This window comes from Leuresthes tenuis, unplaced genomic scaffold (genome assembly GCF_036924035.1).
Source record: "Leuresthes tenuis unplaced genomic scaffold, fLeuTen1.0.hap1 SCAF_14, whole genome shotgun sequence".
In the NCBI taxonomy this organism is placed as follows: Eukaryota; Metazoa; Chordata; class Actinopteri; order Atheriniformes; family Atherinopsidae; genus Leuresthes; species Leuresthes tenuis.
In genome coordinates this window covers 8,914,990-8,941,200 of record NW_027325368.1, presented here as the reverse complement: position 1 = coordinate 8,941,200, position 26,211 = coordinate 8,914,990, and the positions used below count along the sequence as shown (strand labels likewise).

The 26,211-nt window shown below is 37.7% G+C and overlaps 1 protein-coding gene across 1 annotated transcript in view; it reads right to left on the bottom strand.

Moving 5' to 3' along the window:
* LOC140268729 (netrin-G1-like) overlaps positions 1-26,211 on the bottom strand; it is a 62,939-nt gene that overhangs the window by 11,439 nt on the left and 25,289 nt on the right. The window contains exons 3-4 of the mRNA XM_072363697.1: positions 22,940-23,583; positions 2,978-3,150 (exon numbers count right to left, since the gene is read on the bottom strand). Coding sequence (XP_072219798.1) covers positions 2,978-3,150; positions 22,940-23,583 — 817 coding nt within the window. The remainder of the gene's footprint in view (positions 1-2,977; positions 3,151-22,939; positions 23,584-26,211) is intronic.

The following is a 26,211-nucleotide window of genomic DNA, read 5'->3' as shown; positions in this document are numbered from 1 at the left end:
ATCTAACCACAAGTAACACATGTTCATGCATATGTACATGTACAAGGATTTGAATATCTAATAAACCTTGCCCAGTTCTTACATGCGATATAAATGACTTCCATGATAAAAGAGGAAGACTTGATGACAGATGAAAGCTATTAAACCATAATTACACTTTACACGTTCAACATATTTGTCTTAATATGAGAGCTGTATGTTTAATATATTTACAGGAAATATGAGCTTCATGTAATAGATAAAGGCATGTTATGGGGCCCATGTTTTACTCATGAGAGAAATAAGAATAATTCAAGACAAAAGAGTGTTCATTCAACCCCCTGGGGGACCAATATCGTTGCGTCACTTCCATGTACAATATTATTGCATTTTATGCCATTGCCAAACAAGCACTAATATTGCTTTTGATATGACTAGACCCTGGTTTCATCAGTTCAGTGCAGATGCGGCCAAGTGCTGGATTTTTTAATAACATCCTGTCAATCTGAGAGTGAGCATCACATTGCAGGGAGGCTCATAACACAGAAGAGGTGCAGGGGTAAATCTAGCAATATCTCCTTAGAGTTCACAGACCTTCTTGCAAACAGACTCCCACACACAATCAAATATGTTGCATGTGCAAGCTCGAGAACACTTAAAGCTCTGTGCACAAACACACAGACCCATAAAACACATATTCATACAAATGACTAGATAGTACTCAAATTCATCAGCAGCAAATGAAGAAGAGCAAGGAAGGTAGTGTTACACCAAAAGTTTCACAAGAGCAGATCAATAGCAATATCACATCTTTGTACAAATCTAATCAGCAAAGTGTCTGAGAATTCAAGTCAAACAATCAAATTGAGCATCTGAAAAAACCTGCTGTCAATCCCAGCAGACTTGTGCCATGAGTATTTTCAGGTTGGAAGGCTGAATAAGTGCAAATTGGAGACAAGAGGGCTAGATCTTCTGCCATCTGGCCACGCCTGGCCATCTACCACCACAACCCTCAGTGGCTATATTAGATTTATTGAGGCAATGTGCCTCCCTGCCCCAGGCACGGGATTTGATAAATGTGACTCAACTCCTATCCAAGATTATAATGGGGATAATGCAAAAGAGCACCTTCTGTCTCAGAGATACCACACACAGAGTTGAGAAAGCAATACCAAATTTGATGTTATCTTGTTGGTGAGTGCTAATCACATTGATTAAACAGTGTCAACATAATTAAGATCATTTGACAATGGCCCATATACATTTAGACTTCTGTGGAACTACTGGGTAATGTTTACATAGCAACTTGCCAAAAATATCTAGGCCACATGATGTGTTTAGAAGCTTTGGAAGCAGTACTTTGAGTTTAGAGGTTTTGGCCTTTGGACAAAAGAAAAGCATGCAGTTCCAATCCAATACATTATGTGGCCAGTTCAACACATATTCCCTCATAGTGTGCTAGCTGCATGTTCTGTGTGGGCACTCACAAAAACTCTGGATGATGTCTATGAAGTCTATGACTTTTTCGCTTCATGATATATTACTCTTCAGGAACCAATGTTTGATATTGCTTCATTCATTGCACACTGGTACAAGTGGCAAACGTGTGAAGCCTACGTCTCAGATGCAACCAGCTTTGACAAGAAAGCAGCCTCAGAAGAGAATAGGTAGGTGCAGGACAGCCCCATGAATGTCAACATATTGAAATAATAGGATTCATTCCAAGGACTGTTTAAAACACAACCCCCTCTCATTTTTGCACACTTAAATTTGTAAGATGGGCATGAGAGAAAGTGAGTTTCGGAATAAATTGTGGTGTTGGTGACTGGAAGTGAAATCACAAAATAACAGTGCATCCTAACCTGCTGAGAGACATCAGCTTCCACACCATATGAGGTAGGAAGTTTTCTCATTGGGAATGCTTTCAAGTTGTTTGTGCTGATGCCTTGGCAGTGTGCATCCATGGGATTGGGGGGCAGATTTTGTGAAGGAGCAGTGAAGGGATGGCTATGTTTACTTGGCTGAAAAATTTAAAAAATCTTTTTCTCCACAAAAAAAGGGGAGGGAGACGATTACTGTATGTTTGAAAGTAATCACTGATAGGTGTCAATCTTTGTATGCCAGATTCATGGCCAACCAAAACCTTCTTTTGAGAGGAAGTAGACTTCTTGTTATCTATTATTGCTTCTTTGTTACACATGAAACGATCTTCATTTAGATTAGACATTAAAAGTACTCAGTCAAGGTTAGAAAATAAAAGTATTTGGTCAATGTTAGAAAATATCATGTTTAGGTATTTAAATAGGTCAAAAAACAACATAAATTTCTCCTGCAGAAAGTCTCCCTCTGTGAAGTGCTTGTATGAACAGCAACAACAGAGAAATTGTCTGCACATTCTCCTCAATATAGGAGAGTGTTCCACAGCCTATGAGAATGTTTTTGTGTGCTATGTGACAGCTAAATCTATACATGAGCTCAGAACTGAGCAGAATTAGATATTTTTACACATTTCTCGCTGTTGCTGCATCTCCAAACTTGGCTTTCTGTTCTCTTCAGATTGAAGTTTTGGGACATTACTAAACTTGCCTCTTAAAAGAGGACAGACTTACAGTAAATCTGTTAGGTTGTCAAAATGTAAACTTAGATCCTTTACAGACTTTATAAAACTGTAGTTTTAAAGCTGTAGTTTTACTGCTGATGATGGTCTTATATGATGTTACTTGGTTTCCGCTATACAGAGGACAATTCATTAGAAATACATTCAAACTTTGCTTTCTCAGAGGCTGAGAAATAAAGTGAGGAGGAGGAAGAGAATTCTCTTTAGGATTAAAATAAAAAAAATATACTAGAGAAGTTTCATTGCTGCAACATTCATCAGATATAAGCTTTAGCAGTAACAAGACTGGAAATGGTGTGTTACCAGGCAGCTGTATCTCTTGTAAAATGGCTGCATAGCTAGGTTTTATCAGCAAAACATTAGAGATACTTCTATACTTACATATATTTGCAGTTCCTTTGGGTATCGGGAGGTAAGAGCCCACACTCCAGGCTCTTCCATGGTAGTGCCTCTTACAGCGACTGCAGTCTGGCCCTGTGGTGTTGTGTTCACACTCACAGCCCAGCTTCCCCTTGTCAAAAACACAGCTGTTGGCATGCAGGTTGCATTTGCACCTGAGACAGAGGGACAGAAACAAAAGAAAGACACATGAATAGGCATCATTTCGCACCCATTGAATCAATATCTTCTTGAGGGAATATCCAGAGTCTACCCTTGCGGCGATGTTTACTTATGCCTTTCAAATTTTTTGACAGGAACAAATTGAAATCCTGGTGGGTTATCTGACTTGGATCATGCCTCCTCAAAGCTTCATTATGCTCGCCTTTAAAAAAAAAAACAAGGCCTCATTTGTTGCTGCCCCTGTGGAGAGGACAGCAATGCGAATAAGGTCATTTTTGCCTCTCTGAGAGCTAAATAAAAGGCACTCTGTGAGATTCACTAATTGAGCACAAAACAGGGTCTGATAGAGAGATGATAGAGTAAACAGAAGCTGTGTATTCTGGGAATTCTATTTGTTTCTTTATCTTCAAAGTTCTATTGTTTGGCAAGGAAGCCGTCATACAGGAAGCCGAGTTGCCAGAACTGGTTTATTAGACCAAACTGTGGCAGAACTGACAGACGCTCCTGACAGCTGAGAGAAGGACTGATGGTTTTCTACACTGAACCAGATTCAACCTCCTTTTGACCACAGTGAGCGAAAAGGATTGTAGTTTCTGTGTTTGTGAATCTTAAAACCAGAATGAGGAAAGAGTAAATTGCATGTCCTCAGAATATAACCTTTTCCCATTAAGACGTGTCTTTATTCCCAGGGAAGAGCTCCATCAGAGGAAGAGAAGGTTGTGTTTGTTATCACATGAGATATTACAGTTTCATATTGCAGCTGTATTCCAAATATAACTCTCCATATTTGGTTTTACTCCCAATAGGGTAAAAGGTTACAAATAGTGACCTCAGCTTCTTGCGAGGTGGCTGGCAATTGATACTAAAACAGCTGGAAGGAGGCCATCGAGTGGATCTGACACCGTAGACCTCCCTAGAGGTTTATGCGGCTCATGGTTTCACATCATGCCTATGTTTGTTTTTACAAAGTGCTTCCGAGAGAAGATTTCTCCCATTTGAGACCAATGAGCCGGGTATCTGTTGCCTACAACTGCAAGTGAACATGAGACAGAAAAATGACAGCAGCAGTCAGAAATACATCCATTCTAATTGACTTCCTAGCCTAACTGTGACATCTCACATTAATGATGGATAACTGCGGGAATAGAGGGAAACTGTACCCTGCTTTGCTTTGCTGACAAGCAGCAGTTCCAAAGTAAAGTGGATGTCTGCTCACATTTTATTTAAACTCTAGAATTTTTATCATCTGAAATAACACTTTAGTCAGCTGTTATAACACATTAAAATAAACTTGAATTGTTACAAAATATAAATATTTATACTTTCTCACAATAGTTTCTCTAACACCAACTTTTCATTATATAATTCTGCATAGATGTGTTCATTTTTGGATCCTTGTGGCTTAAAGTTATGGATCAGAATAGTTAATGAGCAAGATATATACATGATGTTTGTGAAACAACGTCAACGGAGAGTTTATTTGTGTCTTTGTCGTGGGTACTCATGATTCTTAGGTCATCGTAAATGTGACTTTTCAAGATGTCACAAATGTATGGCTTTCACTTAGAGACACATAGAAGTGTTGAGTCAGTCACAGTTACAGTTCGACTTGGCCAGTTAATTGGACACCTGTACTTGTCCCAATATACAGGCACAGTAGGGGGAACTGAGGCACAGGCTAAAGTATATTGGACGCTGTGACACTGTGGGCCATGTCAAAAGAACATTCAAGACATTCCGCTGCTTCTAATTTTCTCTGTGGGAGATCATTGTACATGTAAGTATAGTATAATTCACTGCACAGACTAAAGTCCTAAAGATACCTAAATGTGGGTTGCTTGTCTCATCAAGTATGAATCAGTTTAAATGTTTGTGATTACTGTAATCTTTAGTTCTGTAAAAGGAGCTGCAAACTACAAGTGTGGATTATTTGATGTGTTTAATGACTTTTTCTCTCCCCTTAACCACTGGGCGGAACCATATTCGTGTGATGGGACCTCCTGATTTATAAAACAAGCACTGGATCACCCTTTTTCACATGAAAAATCACACTTTCCACACTAAGACTCCTTGCATATGTTGAGGGACATTGGTGGAAGCTGCAGGATAGCGGGCGACGCAGGGCTAATTAACATATTCTCTGCACACTAAATGAGGCAAAGTTGTCGAGTTACATATCCCGTAATCCATTTTAAGGCGTGAAAAAATTATTGCATCTGTAAGTAAAACTCTCACTGGTAGAAATTGTGTGACAGAATGAAGGCATTTATTGTGAAGAGCTTTGCCTCTGGGTTGAACAAGAAATGATCATAAAACTAATGCAAGAATTCTGTAACTATGAAAAAAATTACTTAATGAAAAGAATAACTTTAATTTGGAGTAAAAGAAATTGACAATAACAAACAGCAAAAAAATTTTTGTCTCACATCAAAGTCTATCAAATGATATCTATACAATTAGAATGTGTATTTATTCAGATTAAGTGCTGTCTCACATTATCAACAGTCAAAATTAATGGCACAGAAGAGTGGTTCACATCAACTAAATGCTACTGCCTCTCACCAAAAATTCCCCATAGTCTTTAACTTTTTAATCAATTAAAGTCCCTGCTTCATAAAATTAATGACTGGGTGTAGCGTCTCTGCCATGCAGAAAGCAGCAGCTCCCTGAAGCAATGAGATTTGACCTTCCACTTAATTAAAAACCAGCAAAATCTGGATCATCAGGCCCATCCGGCATGGCTAGCAGCCTGATAGAGTAGGGGATGTGGACTCAGGGGACCTCTAGAGTGTGATGCTTTTGCCGCCGGCATTGTCATAATGAAATCGGAGAACTTTTCTGTAACTGCTTTTGGTCACTAGAGGGGAGAGATCCCCAGTATGTCCAACCTTTTGAACCTAAACCATTACAATGACACATTTTATAAAGTTTGAAAGACCTTTTATCTCGTGTATAGTGTAACAGCAATTGGTATTATCTATTATCCAAACAAGCGTTCCTCCCTTTGAGACACCAAGGATCATCTAGCATCTCTGTCCTTCTCAGAAACTGCACTCCTTCAGATAGGAGAGAGAAATGTAGTGCTAAGGTCAGTGATATTTCTTTGTGTGCAATAAAAACAGCAGGAATTATTAATATTGTACACCCTTCTTAAAGGATCAGTTAATCACAATTATAGTCACCAGTAGAGTGAATTTAGTTTGTGGCAACAGGATAAATCAATGAATGAATGTATGAGTAAATATATAAATGCAAAAAGAATCCAGTTGTGCTCTTTAATCCATCAAACATGGCAACAATTTTTTTCTATTTGATAAAATATAACTTTTGAAAAGTGCTGTGCCCACCACAAACTAAATTTACTTCTTTAAACTGACGTACTCACAGAAATACCAGCGCATACGGGGTAAATTTAAGCAAATAGATAAGGAAAATTTGCTGGGACATAGTAGAAAAATGTATTATTTTAAATTTGGATAACACTTTTCTTTAGTTTAAGTCAGGTGTGATCTAATCATACATGTTTTCAAGCATTTCTGTCAACCAGTGAAGACCGGTAATCTGTCCAAGGTGTTCTCACCTAACGGCAGCTGGGATGGACTCTAGTCCTGATGTGAACCTGAACTGTATTAAGCAGGTATAGAAAATAGATGGATGGATTTATATCAGACACCCTCTTTAACAGGCCCATTGCAATCAAAGTGACTGTGACATTCTGTGTCTAATTTATGCTGCACCTGCTGAGTCGTGTCTTGCTTCTGACTTAACCGTGAATGCGTTGGCTATAGATGTAACAATGAACAAATGTGAAAAAAGGTGAGATTTGCGTCTAGCTTTGTGTTGACATTCTGGAGTAGATGGCAGCACCGCCCTCCATCATCTTCTCTGGCTGTTGCCTAACCTTGGCTTCTCCTAGCTGCTTGGCACTGCGTTGACAGGCTCGTTGTGTCTAACACAGCTTTTCTTCCTTGTGACAGCTCCTAACCTCACTGATTCAAAACAAGAGAGCAGTACAGATTAAGCTAAATAGAGAGTCTGAGCTGGAAGGTTAGGAAAATGTTTCTTTTGTACTAATCTTAAAGTGGGCTTCAAGAATAATACCATAAAGCCATATTTTCAATAAAGTGTTGCCTAATATGAATTGTACGCTTTGTGTTGCTGGACAGAGGAATAAAACCTTAAACTATTGGTGAAAAAACGGCTTTTCCACCTAATTATAACCGCAAAGTTTCTCATTGTTCAACACTTATCCTTGAGGCAGCTGTGGAAGATGAAAGTGTGTGTCATGACAACAATTTGTTGCATTACCTCACGGATACATTTATAGCAAATGACTTGCCTTGAAACTTGGTTCCAAGTGATATAAATGTTTCAGTAATGGGAGATTTTAACAGTCCAACAGAAGAGCAATAAAACAGCATTACAAAATTCAAATGACTAAATAGTAATGAAAAAGAAATTCTCATTGAAAAGCTGTGTGAAAACTAGCAGGGAATTTTTGTATTCTAAATGTATTTATTTTAACCAGTTTATCAGTCTGTAGATTTTTATTAAAGAATTAGCCACAAAGGCTGGACTTTTTTTCACATATATACCTGATTAAAATTCTCAAGAAAGTGTGGGAATTTGCAGACTAAACTTGACTTATTTGAGCTTGACTTAACCTTCATTCTATGGCACCTGGGAACTGTTAATTTCTCATCCATGAATAAGACAAATCATCAAGAAGACTTTCTAAACAGTAACCCTCAACTCCTGCTTAAAATGTACTTGCCAAAACAGGAAGCTTGAAGTTTACCCTGTACTTAGATACAATCCCTTTAGATATCAAGCTTTCACTACCTGTTAACAGAGTTAATTTCACTTTGTCTGCATTCTGTGTCCAAAATTTGCTTCCTACAATAGTTTAATATGTGAAATGATGTCCCCATTACGTGCACGCACACACACATTGAAAAACACTAATTTGGAAAGAACAACAAAGCAAAACTAGAAGCAGTTTTCTTTTCCCATTCGGTGCTTTGTGTGTACCAACATTATGTAATGAGCTCCGAATGCCCTCTTTCTGCAAAGCTGTGAGTTCAGATAAATTACACCTTTCTTTATTTCTTCATATTCTCTTTAATAATAATAAAAGGTCTTAATATATTATTCATAAAGTCATGTTAACATTGCACTATGGAAAAATAACTAATTTCAATGCTACATTTAATGATTGCTGAGCTCCATTTAGCTGTTTTTGTTTCAAGGTGTCAATGTTGTGCATGGCTGCTCACTGTAACACTGAATACATTTTCACCTACCTGTTTTCTGTGCATTTTTAATTTGAGCTTTACATATTTATGAGTAGAGACTCCCAATACAAGAAGGGGAAATACTATGTAAAACTGTTCTTCAACTTAGCTGAGTTAAAGACAATGAATCAATTGAAAAAGACAAATTGTGGCGAACTCCATTGTTACTGTCCTGACACACAAAGCAGGTGACTTGAATGCCTCTCATTATTTAAACGATGGAAAATAGCAACTGATGAAAATATGTGTAATTAAATGGTGAAGTAATACTCTTCAATTATTATTGATGATAATAATAATAATAATAATTGATAATCATACATGAAACAGCCACATAACCAATATTTTCATATTAAACATGTGGTTTCACTTTGTTAAGCTTTGACTGACATCCCTTTAATTTCCTCATCTTGTCACCTTGCTATTTCCAGCAGCGGTTTGAAAACACATGACTGGAATTTGGCAACAGAACAACAGTGAATAGATTTGTTGGTGAATGCTCTTTGCTCTGAAAACTTTGGCAAGAGCTTAAGTTCAGTGATTTAACTAAAAAAGCAATACAGGTGTTGAAATGCTGGAACTTGTGACCGGTCCACTGGTCCACAGGGGAAAAACGTAATAAAATCAGTGATGGACCTTTTTTCTAAAATTGGCCTTCAAATGTTTGTCTTTAACTTGACATAAAGTTCCTTTCCACATATTTATATTCTATAGAAATATTCCAATAGCATTTTATTTAGGTTTGTATTTTCAGTGCAGCAGTGTCGTGTGTGTGTATGTGTGCATGTGTCTGTGTAGGTATGTATATATGCATAAAGACAAGGGGCAGGATTTAATAAGTTTTTTACTTCTTCCTACTCCTTTTCGAACATGATAGTGAATGCGTTTGGCATTTATATATATATATATTTTTATTTCTTTATTTTATTTTTTAAAATGTTTTTCCTGTGTTCGAAATAAAATCAATCAATCAATCAATCAATATTCCAATGCCACAGGTCCTCTAAATCCCTAAATCAGGGTTTTCTTGGTAAGCAACAATTCTTTGTCATATTAACCTTTTAGACTTGATCTATTCTCCCACTTCAGTTGACTTGCCACTTTATAAATTTCATATAATTTTGTGAAGACACAATCATTTCTTTGTGTTACAGCACATATCTTGTTTGTCATGTGGTCATTTTTAGGTAAAGATAAATATATATAAAAAAAAAAAACTATATATGATAACCTCCTAGATTGTTTACACCTGTAGGAGGGGATAAATCTCTTCACCAGAGCCATACACTGACCCTGGTAGCAAATTGTGTCTCGGTCTTTTATTGCCAACCGCTATGGAGAAAAGGTAACTGATAATAAAAATTGCATTATTTTCACATCTGGAAAAAAAATAAAAATGAATTTAGTTATTGTCTTTATTGAAAATGCATCGTTTAAAACCTGAAAACATTTATGTTGTCAGTTTCATTTTGAAAAATGGCTATACCAAAATGAAAAGTCTCTTTTTCTTTAGAGATTCAACCCATGGCTGCGTCTCTGACTGATAAGACCCAGCCTGCAAACCAGCCTTCCTCGGCTCTGTATCTCACCTTTTCCCTCACACAAGTCACCCATGGTCAGAGCTTGTAATGCGCCTCCATGCTGTATAAATACATACTGAGGTTTCCTGAAACTTTCCTCAACAAGACACTCCGAGAGGCTCAGATATCCAGACCGGCGATTGCTATGAAAGATATGGTTAGATCAAGGCTGTCGAGGGAAACTTTTGACTTAAAATATCGGTGTGATACCAGGAAAAACCAGAGTAACATACCAACACCCACAGGGGAGACCGAGACTGTTTGATGTCTTACAAGAAAGGAAAAGTAGTGTGATACACACCAGCTACAGGGACACCAAAATTGAAGAATTTCTTTTAAAGCCAAGATCGTCTGCAACCATTATGATTGCTAGAATAGAGAACATGCCTCTTACTGCATCATACTTCAGTGAAATTGAATCTCATGCAATACTTAAAGTCACTTAACAAATTATATGATCTATGTTGGGGATACTGCATTTATGAAGGCCATGACAGATAATATTAAAGGTCTGAAAAACTGGCAGCTATCCTCCTCCTCTTTTCCATTAGGTTGGTGCCCGCGGCAGAGCCAGTTATGCCTCGATACCTTTTGAGAACTGGCATACATTTTGACGGTTAAGAGAGAATTATGCAGTGGTGGATAGGGCTCGATTTTTCATGGTGAAGCCTCTCGCTGCTGCTACTTTTGTGCGCGATCTATCGAAACACAACTGTGTTTCAAAATGTCTCGCGGCGCTTCCTTCTATTGCCAACGCCCAATGTTGTTCAAACTTTTGGAGCTTTTGTGGGACAGGGAAGTTACTTTCTGTGGAAATGTGTAGACCAGAAAGCGGGAAAGGGGTTGCGAAAGCACTGTTTGATAACAAAAGTGTTCCCTGTTTTTCTCTGGCCACCTGCATGTCTTAGGCCTAATTTTAAGACAAATTGGAAATACTATTATAAATTAACAAAGAACTTACTTTAATCAATTTGCGCCCCAAATTTCAGATAATGCTTTACTATTTAGGGTAGGATAAGACAGACCTTTATTCATCCCAAAAGGGGTGATTCTCAAAGTTACAGCAACAAAACCGTAAAGAATAGCACACAGTACTGGAAAATATAAAGATGGAAGGTATAAAAAATAATCACAATAAATAGCATGAAAAAAACAATATAGTTAAAAAACAGCTGAAGCAAAATATATTATATACTTTTATCCATCCATCCATTTTCTAACAGAAGTCCACAAGTCTGGGTTTCAAGTGTAACCATCGAAGCAGAGCAGCCCTAAACACTCTCCCTCACAGCGTTTCTGGGAAGACACTAAACTGTTAACAAGCAAGTCAGCCAAGAGTCTCTCCATCCTATCTACCCTATGGTCTCTTCCCGATCAGACATGTCCGAACGACAACACTTAGAAGCCGTCTAAGCAGAATCCTAACAAGATGCCTGAACCGTCTCAACTAGCTTTGAGCCCTTCACAAATGAGCAAGCTCTTTACCCAATCTCATATGGTGAGCCCACACACTTTCAGCTGCTTGTATCATTCTTTCAGTTGCTACTCACAGCTTACATGACAGCTGGAATGATCTCCCTGTTGCATTTTATTGCTGTTGTTTTAATGTTTTTGACTATTTTCATTGTTATGTTTTACACTTTATTAATACTTTTAACATGTCTTTGTACAGTGACCTTAAGTCCTGAAAAGCGCCTATAAATTAAATGGACCTCTTTACTGTAGACCCTACAGAAATCTGCCTGAAAACCAAATAATTTGTAAACAAGATCCAGAATTAGTGAAACTTCTACTTCAGGCAGCAGCTCTTCCCCAAACCAGACTGGTAAAACAAACCTTTCACTAAGATGAATAGCTTCAGATTTAGAAATTCCCACCCTGGCTGCTTTATATTCTGTAAATTACCCCAGTGCGTGATGTGAAACCAAGTTTGATGTCATCTAATGGCTACGTGTTTACACTTTAGGAATAAATCAAAGCATTTATGTACAATCAAATTATATTACTTGCATAATTAAATCTAAACAAAACGATGGCATAGAAAAATGTCTTAATTAAATGTTTGTTTGAATTTGTAATCTTATTTGATGCATGTTAAGTGCAATTTAGGCCTCACAGAGCAAACTCAACAACACATAGTCGTGAGCTTGACGGCTTTTCTTTACTTTGCCTCTTTTCACATTGCAGATGGCATTGGAGGTTTTCACAAGGAGAGGAGAAAGTCACCTCATTACAGCAGGCTCTGCCACCGTGAAATTGAAGAGTCTGATTAGGCCTGTTTTTGACGCCCTGTGTTGTGGCCAATTTTGTCATTTGTCATTTGTTGGTGTAATGCAATATCAAGCAAACTGTTAGTACCTCACATTGAAATATAAAGTGAGCCCGCCAGGGCTCCCCAAATTGTTGGGGAAACATCAGGGATGAGTCACAAGTTAATTCCCCCGCTCCAATTTTCTGCCACGGCAAAATGGAATCTGAATTTGCATGGCTTGGGGCCCTGCCCCCCAAAAGCCTGTGATTTGTTTCAATGACAGGTCCTATTACTGAGGTTGTGCATTGATGTAGTCATATAGTACTGAGATGTCTGAAACCCTAATCCCACCTCAGTGCTCATGGAAGAGGGATGGATCATTTGTGATGTGATGTAAGAGGATGAGACAAAAAGGAGGAAATCAGCAAGGGGAAGAAAGAGTATATTAATATGAATTTCATAGGTCATCTGAGAACATACCTGTATATAGTTACCTACTAAAGTATAAGGAGTGAAAGTACCACTGTTATATAGCTCTAACACTTCAAGAACATAAAAACAAAAATAAACATTGCCTCTTTTTTAGTCACGTGATCAAACGCCCACATACTGTAAACCCATACACAGATATACAGTGTACAGTACAGCAATGACAATCAGGGAGCCTCAACAAGCTTGTGTCTTCCACTATTGGGAAAGCTTGCTCATATAATGCATATAGCAAGTTGAACATGTAGATGATTTTACTATTCATGGCTGCTTCCACTCCAGAGACAGCTTATGTTGATGTACTTTCTCTGGCATCCATATATTATTTACAAAGAAAGCCCGGCCTTAATGAGCACTAATTAAACACTGGAGACCGGGAGATGACTGGCAGAAAACATCGCAGCATGTGACAGACATCTGGTGGAAGATAAGTGAGCAGGCAACGGCAGAGCTGGAGAGAATCTTACAGTGGAAGCAGAGTAATGCAGGAGCTGAGTGAACCTGCACTTGAACCTGACTTTCAAACTCTGTCAATCAAGCTGGCTGCAGCTGTCATGGTTCACAGGGCACGGCTTAGAGGATTCAAAGAGTCTGTATGTAAGAGACTGGATAAGAGCCAGCAAATTTTGTGTGTGTATGCAAGTGTACAGTACAATTTTTTTGTATTGTACGGTTATACAAAAGGTGAATCCGCAGTGCAGCCATTTACGATGTTAACCCAGTTCACTTCTCATGTTTGACTCAGAGTTTACTTTGGTTTTCATGCAACTGAATTTAAATATCCACAAAAAACTTATCAAGGAATACTATGTTATTAAAACAATAGAGCAAGTTTAGCAACTTTAAAAACCAGCACAGTTATCTGAGTTTAAACTTCTCAGGCTCCTTCAGCATCTGCATTTCCCAGCCAAGTTGCCAGATGAAAAAAATCACTATTTTACAGTTCTGAAAGTGTGCACGTGCATAAACTTCACATTTCTCTAGCACAGATGGATATAGTCAGGATGTTTCTCTGCCAAAAGATCTCAGAACTTTAACATTGCCTTTTTATTATGACTCTGTATGAGGACTATGCATCTTTCTGAAAAGCCAAACTGTCTTTTCCTAAACTCAACCCAGTTCCATGTCAAATTGTACAGTAGCTATGTTGGTCTTAATCTGCACACCTTTGTGAACCAGCAACCAGTTCGTACAAGAAATTACTGGTTTGAGACCTGTTCTGCACTTGCATTTCCTTTATAACATACATGGTTAGACTATTGTAAAAAATATTCATGGTTACCAAATATACATTTTCCCCCATCATGTCTCTCATGTCAGGTAAACACTGCCATGTAGAAAACATCAGCTTCAGTATACAATACCATCTCACAATTTCCATCTAACTGAATAGATTGTGACATGTTCACATTACAAGACTCCTGGAGAGACTGGGCTTCTAAAAAATACAACCAAACAGTATAAGAATGAAAGCTAAACACAACAAAAAAGGAAAAGAAGAAAGTCAAAAAGATGTGAAAAATTACTCAGGATTTACAGCCAGTTTTCTCAAAAAAGGTCTATTCCGCTTCACCATTTTCACATTCAAAGAAAGACCTGCCTGATAGTTGACTCCCATGTTCGTTGCTTGACCCTTCTCTAAAAAAATATTATGATTATTCCTATCAGTAGTTCTGAGAAATGTAAAATGGTGACACTTATAACTTTGTGTTCTTAAGCTTTTGAAAAATCTCTGAAATCTTAAATCTGAGTTCGAGTTTGTTGGGACTTGTAAAAAAGCTTACAGTAGCCCTTTGTCACATTCAGTGGATTGACACATTGTGTCTATAACATGGTATGTTTAAAATAGAATAGTATCACACGAGTAAATCTTTGTGATGGCTGTCTGAACAAGGCAGTGAGCTATAATGTGGTTTTCATCAGACATGACAAGAAAAAGTTTGTCTGATGTACCAGCATCTCCAATCAAATATTACTTGTTGATCGAATTAAACCGGATGTTACTTTGTTATAAACAAGCAAGTTTATGTTTTGTGCTAGAATTGTGCCTTAAATATTGCCATGAACAGTTGCTACAGCTGAAGTATTGTACATGGGATGAACAAATAATCCAGTGTAACAGTACTGATGTAAACATGTTGTGCACTCCCAAATCAAACACTGACATTTTGAGCACAAGCTGCAACTGCAAGAATCAGACTCAACTAAGAATGAACAGAAAAAACAAAAAAAAAAACATCTTTAACAAACACTCTAGAGGAATATTGATTGATTTCCTTCTGCTGCGTTCTGTCCTGCATTAAAAAAATAAGAAAAGAGAGACCTGTAAAGATAGTGCAGAGGCTATCTTCTCAGGATAAAGGCATTTTCAAATGTCAGTTGTTTAAACATGGAAGGAAGATGTTCAAGCACATTACACAGGAAATTAGGTGGTGTATTGTCATTGCACAGTTATTTTTCAAATTCCTGTATGCAGCCTTCAGAGCTGTAGATAACCTCAGGGTGTAAATCATCTGTATGTGGCTTAGGGTGTGTAATGCCCCGTGTGTGAATGCTCTATGAAAGTGCTACACACACATTCAGATTCCTTTTGAGTACGAAATACAGTTGATGTGAGCAATGTTGTGCTTTTATGAGCTTAGTATACCCATAAGGGAGGGAAATACAGAGCAAGTCTGGGGTTTGAGGGTAACAATGGTACATGAAATACTAATAACATATTTTTCAAACTATATCTCTGACTTTTATCCTTTTGTATCCAAATTGCCTTTGAATAATACATATGTATACCACAGATGGAAGTTAAGCATAAATTTTTTTGGTAGTTTTCAGATGTAGCTTTTGATTTACTTTTGTTAGCATACAAACTTGGTGGGAATATAACACTTTTTATATATTCAAGCCTTATTGAGTGGAAAAGTCTGTAAACTTTCTTGATTGAATATACCTAATGCTTTTCCTTGTCAGTACTTGTCAGTAGTAGTAATATACTTTTATATGAACTTTTACAGTATAGTATTTGTACTTTACTTCAGATCCAGATAAACTGTGCAAGATACTCATCAAATAGTCAAATAAACTTAAAGTATAAAGACATAGTTTGTTCCAAAAAGTAAAGTAATAGTTCAAAGTCGTTGCTTTAATTAAGTTCCCCTACGTTATTACAGTCTTTATGACCTTAGGCAATAAGTTCCAACCACCCACCTTCACTCTGTGCACCACACCCACTTCACCTGCCCTGAATTTCCTAATCATCCCACCTGTTCCTGCTCTCTTTATCAGTCACGCAGCTAGTTCCAACTCTCCAGATTCTCTCTTGGCCAGACTGTTTTATATTCTCAGCCAAGCACACCAACATTGTATAACCTAACTTTTTTTTTTTTAACTACCTGTTCTGACCTCTTAGCTTATTCATAGACTTTGATAAATGATTGCCTTCTGCTTTGTTTACTGAATGTGAGCTCTTACTTTAGCATTTTTTAATCAAACACATTAAACCCGGTGCAGCCTCCCTGATTTGGACAGCATTAGAGTTCTCAATTCTACTTTTGTGCCACACCAACTGAAAAATAAACAAAAACTTTTTTGAACAATTTTGTATTGATATTAAATTAGCTGCTAATAGCTGCTGCTCTTATTTAATCTCCATCTTGACATGGGGTCTATGCTTCCTTTCAGTTAAACACAAATTCACTAACAAATAATCTAGACCTTGCAGTCACAATTTGTCACAAAAATAATCATAAAAAATTACTTACTTGTATTGCTTCACAGCAAAGCTACTCAAATCACATTTTTTCAGCAGCTAGTAAGTTCAAATTTGTTTGTAATATGTATAAAAGAAATGGAACGTATTACATAGCGATTTACAGGACAATTCAAGTTAAAATTCTTTCATAATGGTTTACATAAATATTAATGTGTACGTGTTTGACTTGAATCAAAAGTACAGTGCATCTGCAGCACAAAATGTACAACCTGCCCACGATTGCACTCCAGTGTAAGTAGAGATTCCATTAACCAATATGAATAATATGGGTTTAATGCCTCACTTGAGGACAGACTGACTTAGCTGGAGAAGAATAATTCTGTGGATAAATTTCAGATTTTTTTTGGATGTGTGCAATATCTTTTTATCTTAGTTATGAATTCAGATTTTGGTTATGTTAATTAAAAACACAAGTTATCTTGAACCACACCATCAGCATTATGGAAGTAAATAAGAAGAGCAAAGAGAGAAATAGTGACAGAAAGAAAACAGAGGAAAGGTTTGGAGAAAAATAGAGAATGACATCGGTGGGGGGGGAGGTAGCACATTAGCACTTATGGATTAGCTGCCTCTCATTCCCAGGCCCTGCTGCAGCCCTGCAGATGTAAAGCACTGACCGCGCAACCACCCGGTAGCGGTCATGTCTTAATTAACAGGCTGACATCTGATCAATAAGTGAGGAACGATGGAGAAGGAGACGTAAAAGGTGGGACAGCCTGCACGGTTCAAGGTTTTTGTTTTCTGTTGATGTGAAATAACATTAGAAATCAATAGCACAGCTAGCCCTATAACATACACTGACTCAATATGCAGCGGGGAAAAAAAGACATCCTCCCATTTCTATCTCTTATTTCCTCCCTTTTCTATCACGAAAAAGGAAATTGATCATTTGGAAGAGCACTGCAAAATATGAGTCAGAGACCCTATCACTGGTTCTTTTTGTGGCGCTCATGCACAGGAAAGATGGAGATGTAGTTGAGGAGATGAAGGTATCTTCTTTGGGAATATCAGGGTTGCATATTTATTCTTTGCAGATGATGTGGTACTGTTGGCCTCTTCAATCCATGACCTTTACCACGCGCAGAGCCAGGATGAAATTTACATTTGAATCATTCATTAGTTGCTGTTGTCAAGTTATGCACTAAATCTACAGTGTTAACCACCAGACCACTATGCAGCCTATCTTAAATATGATATGTCAAAACATGAGAGGTATTGGCTGTCGCACTACCCTATATCACACTGAAGTACAACCATTTTTGTCTACAGCCAGCAATGTAAAATATCTGCACATTGCAACCACAAGAGGGTTAACATGTTCTAGGTAACTGCTGAGGGTATATATCAGTTGATTTGATTTGACTTGTGTTTTTGAGGGTCTGATATGAATCAAGATTATCCCAGCCTGTGCTGTCTCTGTGAAATGTGCAAGTTACATTTTTATCTTAGTTGAAGAAGTACTGGTGGTGAATATGTTTTCCTTCTCAGGGTCTGCTGTTTCTGTGTACACTTGCTGCTGGGAATGTTCAGTGCAATAAACCTGCAAACCTCAGCTGCAGTCATCCTGCTACCAGATCTTGAATATATCTTCAATCATTGGCACAACATTTCAAGCTGTACAGACAGTTTTCTGGCCCCCAGGATTTATCAGATCTGTCCAAGTATCAGAGTCAAATTGTATATTCTGGGTTTGATTTGAGCCGTGAGCTGTCTTTGGAGCAGCTGCCTGAGTAAGTTTCAGTTATTAAACAGAGTTTTTTGTCCCCATGCACTCTTGCAGCCTTAAAGGTTTGCAGCGTCTGATACTGAAACACAACAAAAAAATCCCAAATAAAATAAATGTTAAAATTGCCGGTTAATTTGGAGTTCTGGATGGTGTGTACAAGAAGGAAAATAACACTCCAAATTTCTGCATTCATTAAAAAGGGACATTTAAAGAGAGACACCACAGAAAAATATAATTACATTACACAGTAGTCAAAAACTCAAATCTCCACATTTAGTCAGCTTGATTGGTTAGTCTTGCATCTGTTATGATGTTTAACAAACGGAAGCAGTTAAAAAAAGCTTATGAAAAATATAACTCACCCAGTCCTCAGACTGTCAGCAAAACCTCATAGCTTCACTTTAATTAACATGCCAGACACAAAACGGAAGGTAAACAGTGACCATGTTTTTATGCTTTTCCTAAAAACTGACATTTTGTCTGACAATGAAGACAAATCTATTTTACATAGGTGATTTTGTTTAAGTTTATTACATATATTGGTATTCCATATGTCAGAAAATAGTTTTTGGAGTTGATTCTGATATTGCTCAGGCTGTGAATCAAATATGAAGAAACCCCACGATGAAAGCCTTAAGTTTGGTGTATCTAAGAGCGAATGAAATATTCACTTATATCAGAGTTTAGACAAACTCATTTTCTGGATTCTGATATATGTTATTAGAAACCTATTAGTGGGTAATTCTTAAAAAAATAAAATAGATAGCAGAGTTAAAATTTCTTAAATCTTCCATAAAAGGAGCAGTCAATTATCTCATTAAATATATGCTCATTTGTATGAATGCCCAAGAAATAGATTGTTTTGAAATAAATACCTATGGTGTCAAAAAGCCCAAGCCTGACATATGAAAAAAACAACTTTATTGTGACTTTATTTCACTGCTTTGTGACATCTATTAGTTTTGCAATGCATCTCTTGAATTGTAGTTATTAAAATCACAAAGAACATCAAATGGAAAACAAATTTGAGTTTCTAAAATCTAAACTCATTTACAGAACACTTGGGAAATTTGGCATTCTTCTTTATGTCTATATCTAGAGGACATGAGCCTTTTCAGCCATTCAGACCCATGACATCGCTTCAAGAGCATATCTGCAGCTAACCTGAACCCATAAATATTTAGATGTGAGTGTGCATGTGCAAGTGACAGTTTGTCAGCCTTTGTGTTGTATTCTGTGACTTCTTAGACAGGATGGCCATTCTATGATAAGCCTTTCACATTTGGTTGTAGCCAGAAGGCTGCTGAGGCTGGTGGGAAGTCTAATCAGTCTCTGCCCACCTGCCTCTATCACACTCTTTCAAGTGAGTTACTGATCCACCTCTGGACAGAAATCGTATGTTTATTTTCTTTTCTTTCTCACTGCAAAGTTTTGCTCGAAAATTGAATTTGATGCCTGGAGGCTGGATGGAAAACTGGGCAAAACAGCTTATTTTCCCCACATCTAACCTTTTGCTACTCTTTCTAATGAATGGAAAAATAAGATAACTGTGGTAGATGCTATTTTGTGCTGGCTGGCAGGCCTTTCAATTTAGAACTCATCAATTCATGTTTACAGTGCAAGTGTGAATATGGGCGAACCATGTACGACTGCAGAAGATGTGTCTAATTTGGGCTGAGATGGGAATATAACACAGCACTATTATGAAAAACTTGTCATGGCATGTGATCAGAGACATCAAGTGCCATGAGATCTTGTGAGACTTTGATAGAATATGACAGCTCATATTCACTGAGTAATTTGCTAAGAATTTTTAAAATAGGATATTTTCCATAAGAAAGTGTGCAGCCTGTTAAAAAACAACAGCCCATAGATTGAATAATAAATCTACCCTTTATTAAACAGGGCAAGGCTAAATTTGGAACCACAGCCTGGCAATTCTTAATGCCGTCATGATTCACTGATGTGTCCCTGATGATTACCATTTAATCAGCTGCAAATGCTCTTAATTACAAGATTTGTCTCCTACCAATTAGCCAACTTGCTAATGGTTCTAATCTGCTATTGAAGTCTACTGAATTCTAATTAGAGACTAACTGTTTCAATTTACCTAGGGGCCCATCTGATGGGTCATTACCAACCAAGTTATCCTCCCTATAAACCAACTGCAGCAAGTAACACAGGTCCCATTTGGAGAGCAGTTACGGTGCCTTTATGACCATCATGTGGGCCATTTCAGTGCATCAGGAAACAACAATGTTTCCATTACTGAAAATGGCAGTATGACTCTGATGACTCACTCATGAAAACACACACTCTGTAACACTATAAGCTGTGTAAACTAAATATGCAGCAGAGGTGTTTTACTCCAAATTTAGCTTAGAAAATGCGAACATTACTAAGATACTATATGTATTATTTCAGGTGGAAAGGAAGTATTTAACAAGGAGTGAATCTAAACATAACAAATCTCCATACAGCTCCAGGTGGTGAACAGAAAAAGTTGCTGCTTTCTAAATTTGTCTTTGAATTTGAGGATCTATAGAACAGACAGTGTGTTGCATTTGCTGCTTGTTCTTCTGTCCCAAAGAGCAACTTTATTTCTAAAAACTTTACTATAGCAGGATATATGGGATGAGAGACTATAGGTTATATGTGTATCAATAATACACATAAAACCTAAGAAGTGTAGTCATTCACTGGCATTAAACATCACCACACATCTGAAGCGACATATTTGCAATGTATTTGTTTGCCTTTTAGTTTTTTAAGTAATTAGAAATTGCACAGGCCGGATATGACATGAATAACAACGTCAATATTCAAGGATACAGAATTATATGTCATATGAAAAAATTAGCCAATCATGCCAATAAATGGACATGAAAAGAAAGCCATCATGTAGTGTGAGTTAGTCACTAATTGGTTTAACTGCCTTAGCAGAAGGGCGCTTAACAACAAGCTATCTCCTTAGCATCAATTAAACCTTTAGCCCCTGAAAAAAGTGCAAATATTGATAAGAAGACAATATCTATTAGTTTTTTTTTGTGGCTGTTCTTATATAGATGTGTGGAAACTATTCTAGTAGTTTTGATAAATCACTGAGATTGCTCAAATATTTGTAAACAGGTATTATTGTAATATTTGTGACATGCCTACAAATGCCTTCTTCTGGAACTCAGCTCATGAATTTAGCTCCTTCATAGATTCAGTAGATAGTGTTTTAAATACTTTTCTGTTTAAAAGCTTTTTTTTTTTGCCATAGCAGACAAGTTTGTCAACATGGTAACTTTGCATATAGACAAGGGGAAAACTCTTGCATATATGTTGAAGAATTGGTCTTTAGATGTTGGACTTTTTTAATTTAAGAAGATTCTATACAAGGTTGAGCAATAATAAAATATTATAAATAAATAAAAAAATATGATGCATTCCTGTAAAAAATGTTTTTTTATCACAAACATTTAACCAAAGTACGTTCAACTATTAGTTTATTACCTGACCTAATTATTTTGAATCATATAATGAGATAATCGTCTGTTGAATCTTGATGCATGTCTGCAATAAAAAATATGGAGAGACTGTCCCCTTCACTGTAGCTCAGAGACTGCACATCCAGCCCTCTGTCCTTGTCAAGTTAGGCTTGTAATAAATAATTCAGAGGACTAAAGTTCATAAATCATAAATCATAAATCATAAATCCCCTTCAACACCAATTTTGGGAAATTTGGAAAATAGAATATTGGGCTGGATTGAATTAGCCTTTGACACTTTAATACTGGCCTTATAAACAGTGATCAGCCAAGCAGTTAAACTAAAAGAAATAACCCAAATAACAGAAATAAAGCTTCAGTTTGGATTTTGACTTTTTTTTATTGTCGTAGCTAGTTTTGTGCGAGCCAGTGACACTGGCAGTGTCAGACTCAGATGATTGTTTCACATAAAAACAGCAACAAACGACCAAACGAATAGAACAAAAATAAGATGGAATACGAATGGTGTGGCATGTTGTTAAACCTGTTAGAAGGTGCACATCATTTCATTATTTTGTTGTAAACAACTGAATACAAGAAACAAACTTCTGTTTACAAGAAAACAATGCAACCAATTCTATAGGTCCATCATTATCAGTATTAATCTTGCATCATCCAATGCGAGAACTACAGGAAGGTGAGGTGTACGGACACCCAATAACAAAAAGTCCTGTTTAGAACAAATATTTTCCCACTGACAAAGTTCAGTTTTAAACGTGTAGATAATCGGCTGCACTTTCTGTGAGATGCTTCCATTGCAGTTTTCAGGTTTTGAGGGCTACGATCCTTATATAAAAATAAAAAGGTTTCAAACTATTCCACAAAATGAAAGTTATTAGCTGAACAGGTGCATCAGCATAGTCAGTGAAAACATATCCTATCAGCGAAAAAGAAGTGGAACAGAGTCTGTGGGGTTTTTTGTACCTAAAGGTACAACCAAAGACTTGCAGCAAAGCTTTTATTTATCAGAAAAGTCCCAACTTATTTTTCAATAAGCTACTTTAATTCAAGTCATTAAAAACGTTCTTTTTTTTATGAATTTACAAGCATTTCTAAAACCATATTTGACCACTTGTCCTGTTTTTTGTGTGTGTGAATTTGTTAAAGAAATGATGATTGACAAACTTCAATGGATCTTACCTGCCCTGCACTTTGATATCAGAGATAGCGTAGAAGTATCTGGATAGATTGTTCTCGTCCACCATGGTGGCTCCAGTGGCAGGCTTCAGTAACCTAATCCTCAGATCGGTGATTGTGAAGAAGTCCCGCAGGTTCTTGGTGGTATCCAGCTGGCCATATAGGGAGGCCATGTTGTGTAGTCGAGGTCCAGCAAACAGAGCAAAGCGGTCCTTTATCTCAAACCGTACGGTCTTGTCATTCTTCCACACATAGCCTCTGGAGTAGTCCTCAGTGCAAATGATGTCCAGCAGGGTGCGCTGGGAGAGGTCATTCACCGTCTTGGGTTCCATGGTAAAAGCATCCAGGCAGTCAGTGGCGTAAAACTGATAAGGGGTCCAGGTCCGGCCGTAGTCGAGTGACTTTTCCAGGACCATCTGCTCCGGCCGGCCCGACTCAAAAGTGAGGACAATGTCATCGGTCAGCTCGATTGTCTTGTTCCATGACAGCGTGATGTTGACCTGCAGAGGCTTTGGGTATTTCTTCCATGACGTGGACTGCCAAAACGTTGTGGGGTTTCGACCCTCAAAGTCAAACATCAACTCAGGAGGATGAGCCAGCTCCTCGGTGGCAGCGTCACATTCATTGTTGCACATATATGGATTCTCCTAAAGGAAAGCACAATTAGTTAAGGGTCAGTACACACTGCAACCAGATAATAAAAATGCTTTTCTCTCCCTCTTGTGAGCGTAGCAACTCTTATGAGCTAAATATGTAATGGAAAACATAGCCAACATGCAATTAAGTATGGAGTGATAAGTATGGAGTGAAAATTGAAGATACAATGCAAACATAACAATTCGTGGATTTGATCACTTTTTGAACTCCTCCATATCACACTGCAAAAAAACAAACAAAAAAAATTATCTAAATAAATACAAACAAAAGAAATACCAAATTAGTTATACCTACAAAAATATTGCTTGAAGCTCAATTATTAAGTTAAAGTTGTGGACATGTTTGAACAGACCTATTCAAATAGCTTGTTTCGGTGAGACTTTTTCAGTTTGTTTGTATTTGGCTCTTTCTGCCAACTGAGAAGAAGGTTACCCTACAGCAAACTGATTAAAATTGGATCAGAATTGATCTGAGTGTTGATGAAGAAGATTAGAAATCAAGACACAGGTTAAAAATAACTGAAATTTGAACATGTTCAGGTTGTAGTATTGTTAGATGAACCTAAAAGAGAACAGGCTGTTGGCATTTTACAGGTATTTACTTTCCCTTTGCCTTGTTGGCTTACTATCCCATAATAACTTCACCAACTCAACTCAGTTATGTTGCATTCAAACAAATGTGTATTTCATGATCAAGCAATGTCAGTTCTAGGGCTGGAGGAGACGGTGACCCTCTCGTTGAGACGATACTGTGGATATCTTATTCTTGTTGAGAACCATTCCTGCCTACACTGCCACCCAAATGGTCTGTGTAATTGATATTCTTGTGTGGTATTTCAGCTGAGATGGGAAAGGAATCCCGATGAGTGTTTCTTATGAAACACGCAAAGGGACATGCATTTTTCATGGGCTCGTGTTTGCTCTCTACCATAGACATCCAGTGAGTTTGTGTGAGCTTGTTTGTGGGGAGAAAGAGAGGCGCTCTTGATGTGTTTGTGTTTGTTTGTGACAGGGATAGAGAGCTCTGAATGTGTCTGGCTTGTGTGTGTGCACATGCGGTATGCATTCGTGTGTGGGTGTGTGCATATGTGTGCAAGTGCGAGTGCATGGCAAAGAGAGGAACAGAGACAGGGAGAGCTGAGACTGAAACAGGGCCAGAGCACACAACACTCACTCCAATTGACATTCCTCTCACCTCTGCTCCAGGAACAATGAGGTTAAGTGCTGATGAGATTCAGATCAACTGTAACTCCGTTCGATAATCAGCAATCATCTGACACTCTACATGCAAAATTATCTAAAGGTGAGAACAGCACTATCTGCAACATTAGTCATCTATCTCTTAGATATTGCAGTGCATTCATCGCAAACTGCCACTTTGGTGATGGTAGATCCCTGGCAGGAATACTGATAAGCAGAAACCATTATATTTAATTTGAAAAGATGGATAGCTGCTTTTTGTCTTGGAGTGAATTTAGAAATGTTCTTCTCCAAAGGAAAATATCTGTATTTGATTCTTTATCTTCTTCCCAGTAAGATATATAGATAACTTCCTTGTTTTACGATACGTATCTCAAGAGTCTATTTCATTTCCTGTTGGGCTGCGATATGCTATCAGTCACTTGCTCCTCAGTCAGAAGAGATAACTATTTGATGTGAAAGGACGAGACTGTTGAATTGTCGGTCACTAGGTCTGTGCAGCTGACTCAAAAGAGCGTTACATGATCCAATTAGAGGGGTAATAAGGGTTATGCTACTCAGACAAAATGTGAGAATAAGACAGAGTGGGAGGGAGGGAGAATGTAATCTTTTAGGAATGTGTTTTTAAAGGAAGATCTCAGTCTCTAAAAGTGTTCTCCTCTCACGCCCATGCACACCCACACACATGCAACACTAACACAAAGCATGAAAGGCCACAGTGTAGCCTGAAACCATAAATGCAGAGAAGAAATATATTTTAAAAAGAGAGTTAAGGAGTAATAGGGAGACTGGTGGCAGTCTGAATTCTGCCACCGGGACACTAAATTGTACTTGAGTCTACAGTTTACCAATGATGTGGACTGAGGTTATATTCCCTGCCTGAGTTCCAACAGGTCCGGAGGTTTGTGGAGCCTGGACGTTGATGATGCACAGAGAGAGCACAGAAATTGAGAGGGACTGATTTCCCTGTTGTCATTCAAGAGCATGAATTTTCACTTATTTTCGTTTCATTGGTTTAATGGTTTGGTTCAGGAGCAGCGGGGTGGCTGCCATCACATCTACCATGGAGCGAGCCTTATTCAGAGATGATATAAAGAACAGCGACCGCAGTGTCTGTGGCTAATGAGAAAACAATTTTCTGGCAGAACAGTGAAAAGCAGTCTAAATAGAGGCTTGAAGGAAATAAATTGGCCCAAATTGAGTCAGTAGAAGTGTACAAAAACTAGTGGAAAGCAGTCATAAACTCACTCTGTAATCATTTTTCTGATGCCTTCATTGACTTCCAGCCCTCAGAAAAGAAATCACTCTAACTAAGGAGTCTGTTTATATATAAGAAATAGCTGTGACAAAACTTTGATACACATTTTGTCCATCATTAATACTACTCAATCATGCAAAAGCACTATTCTATTCAAGCAG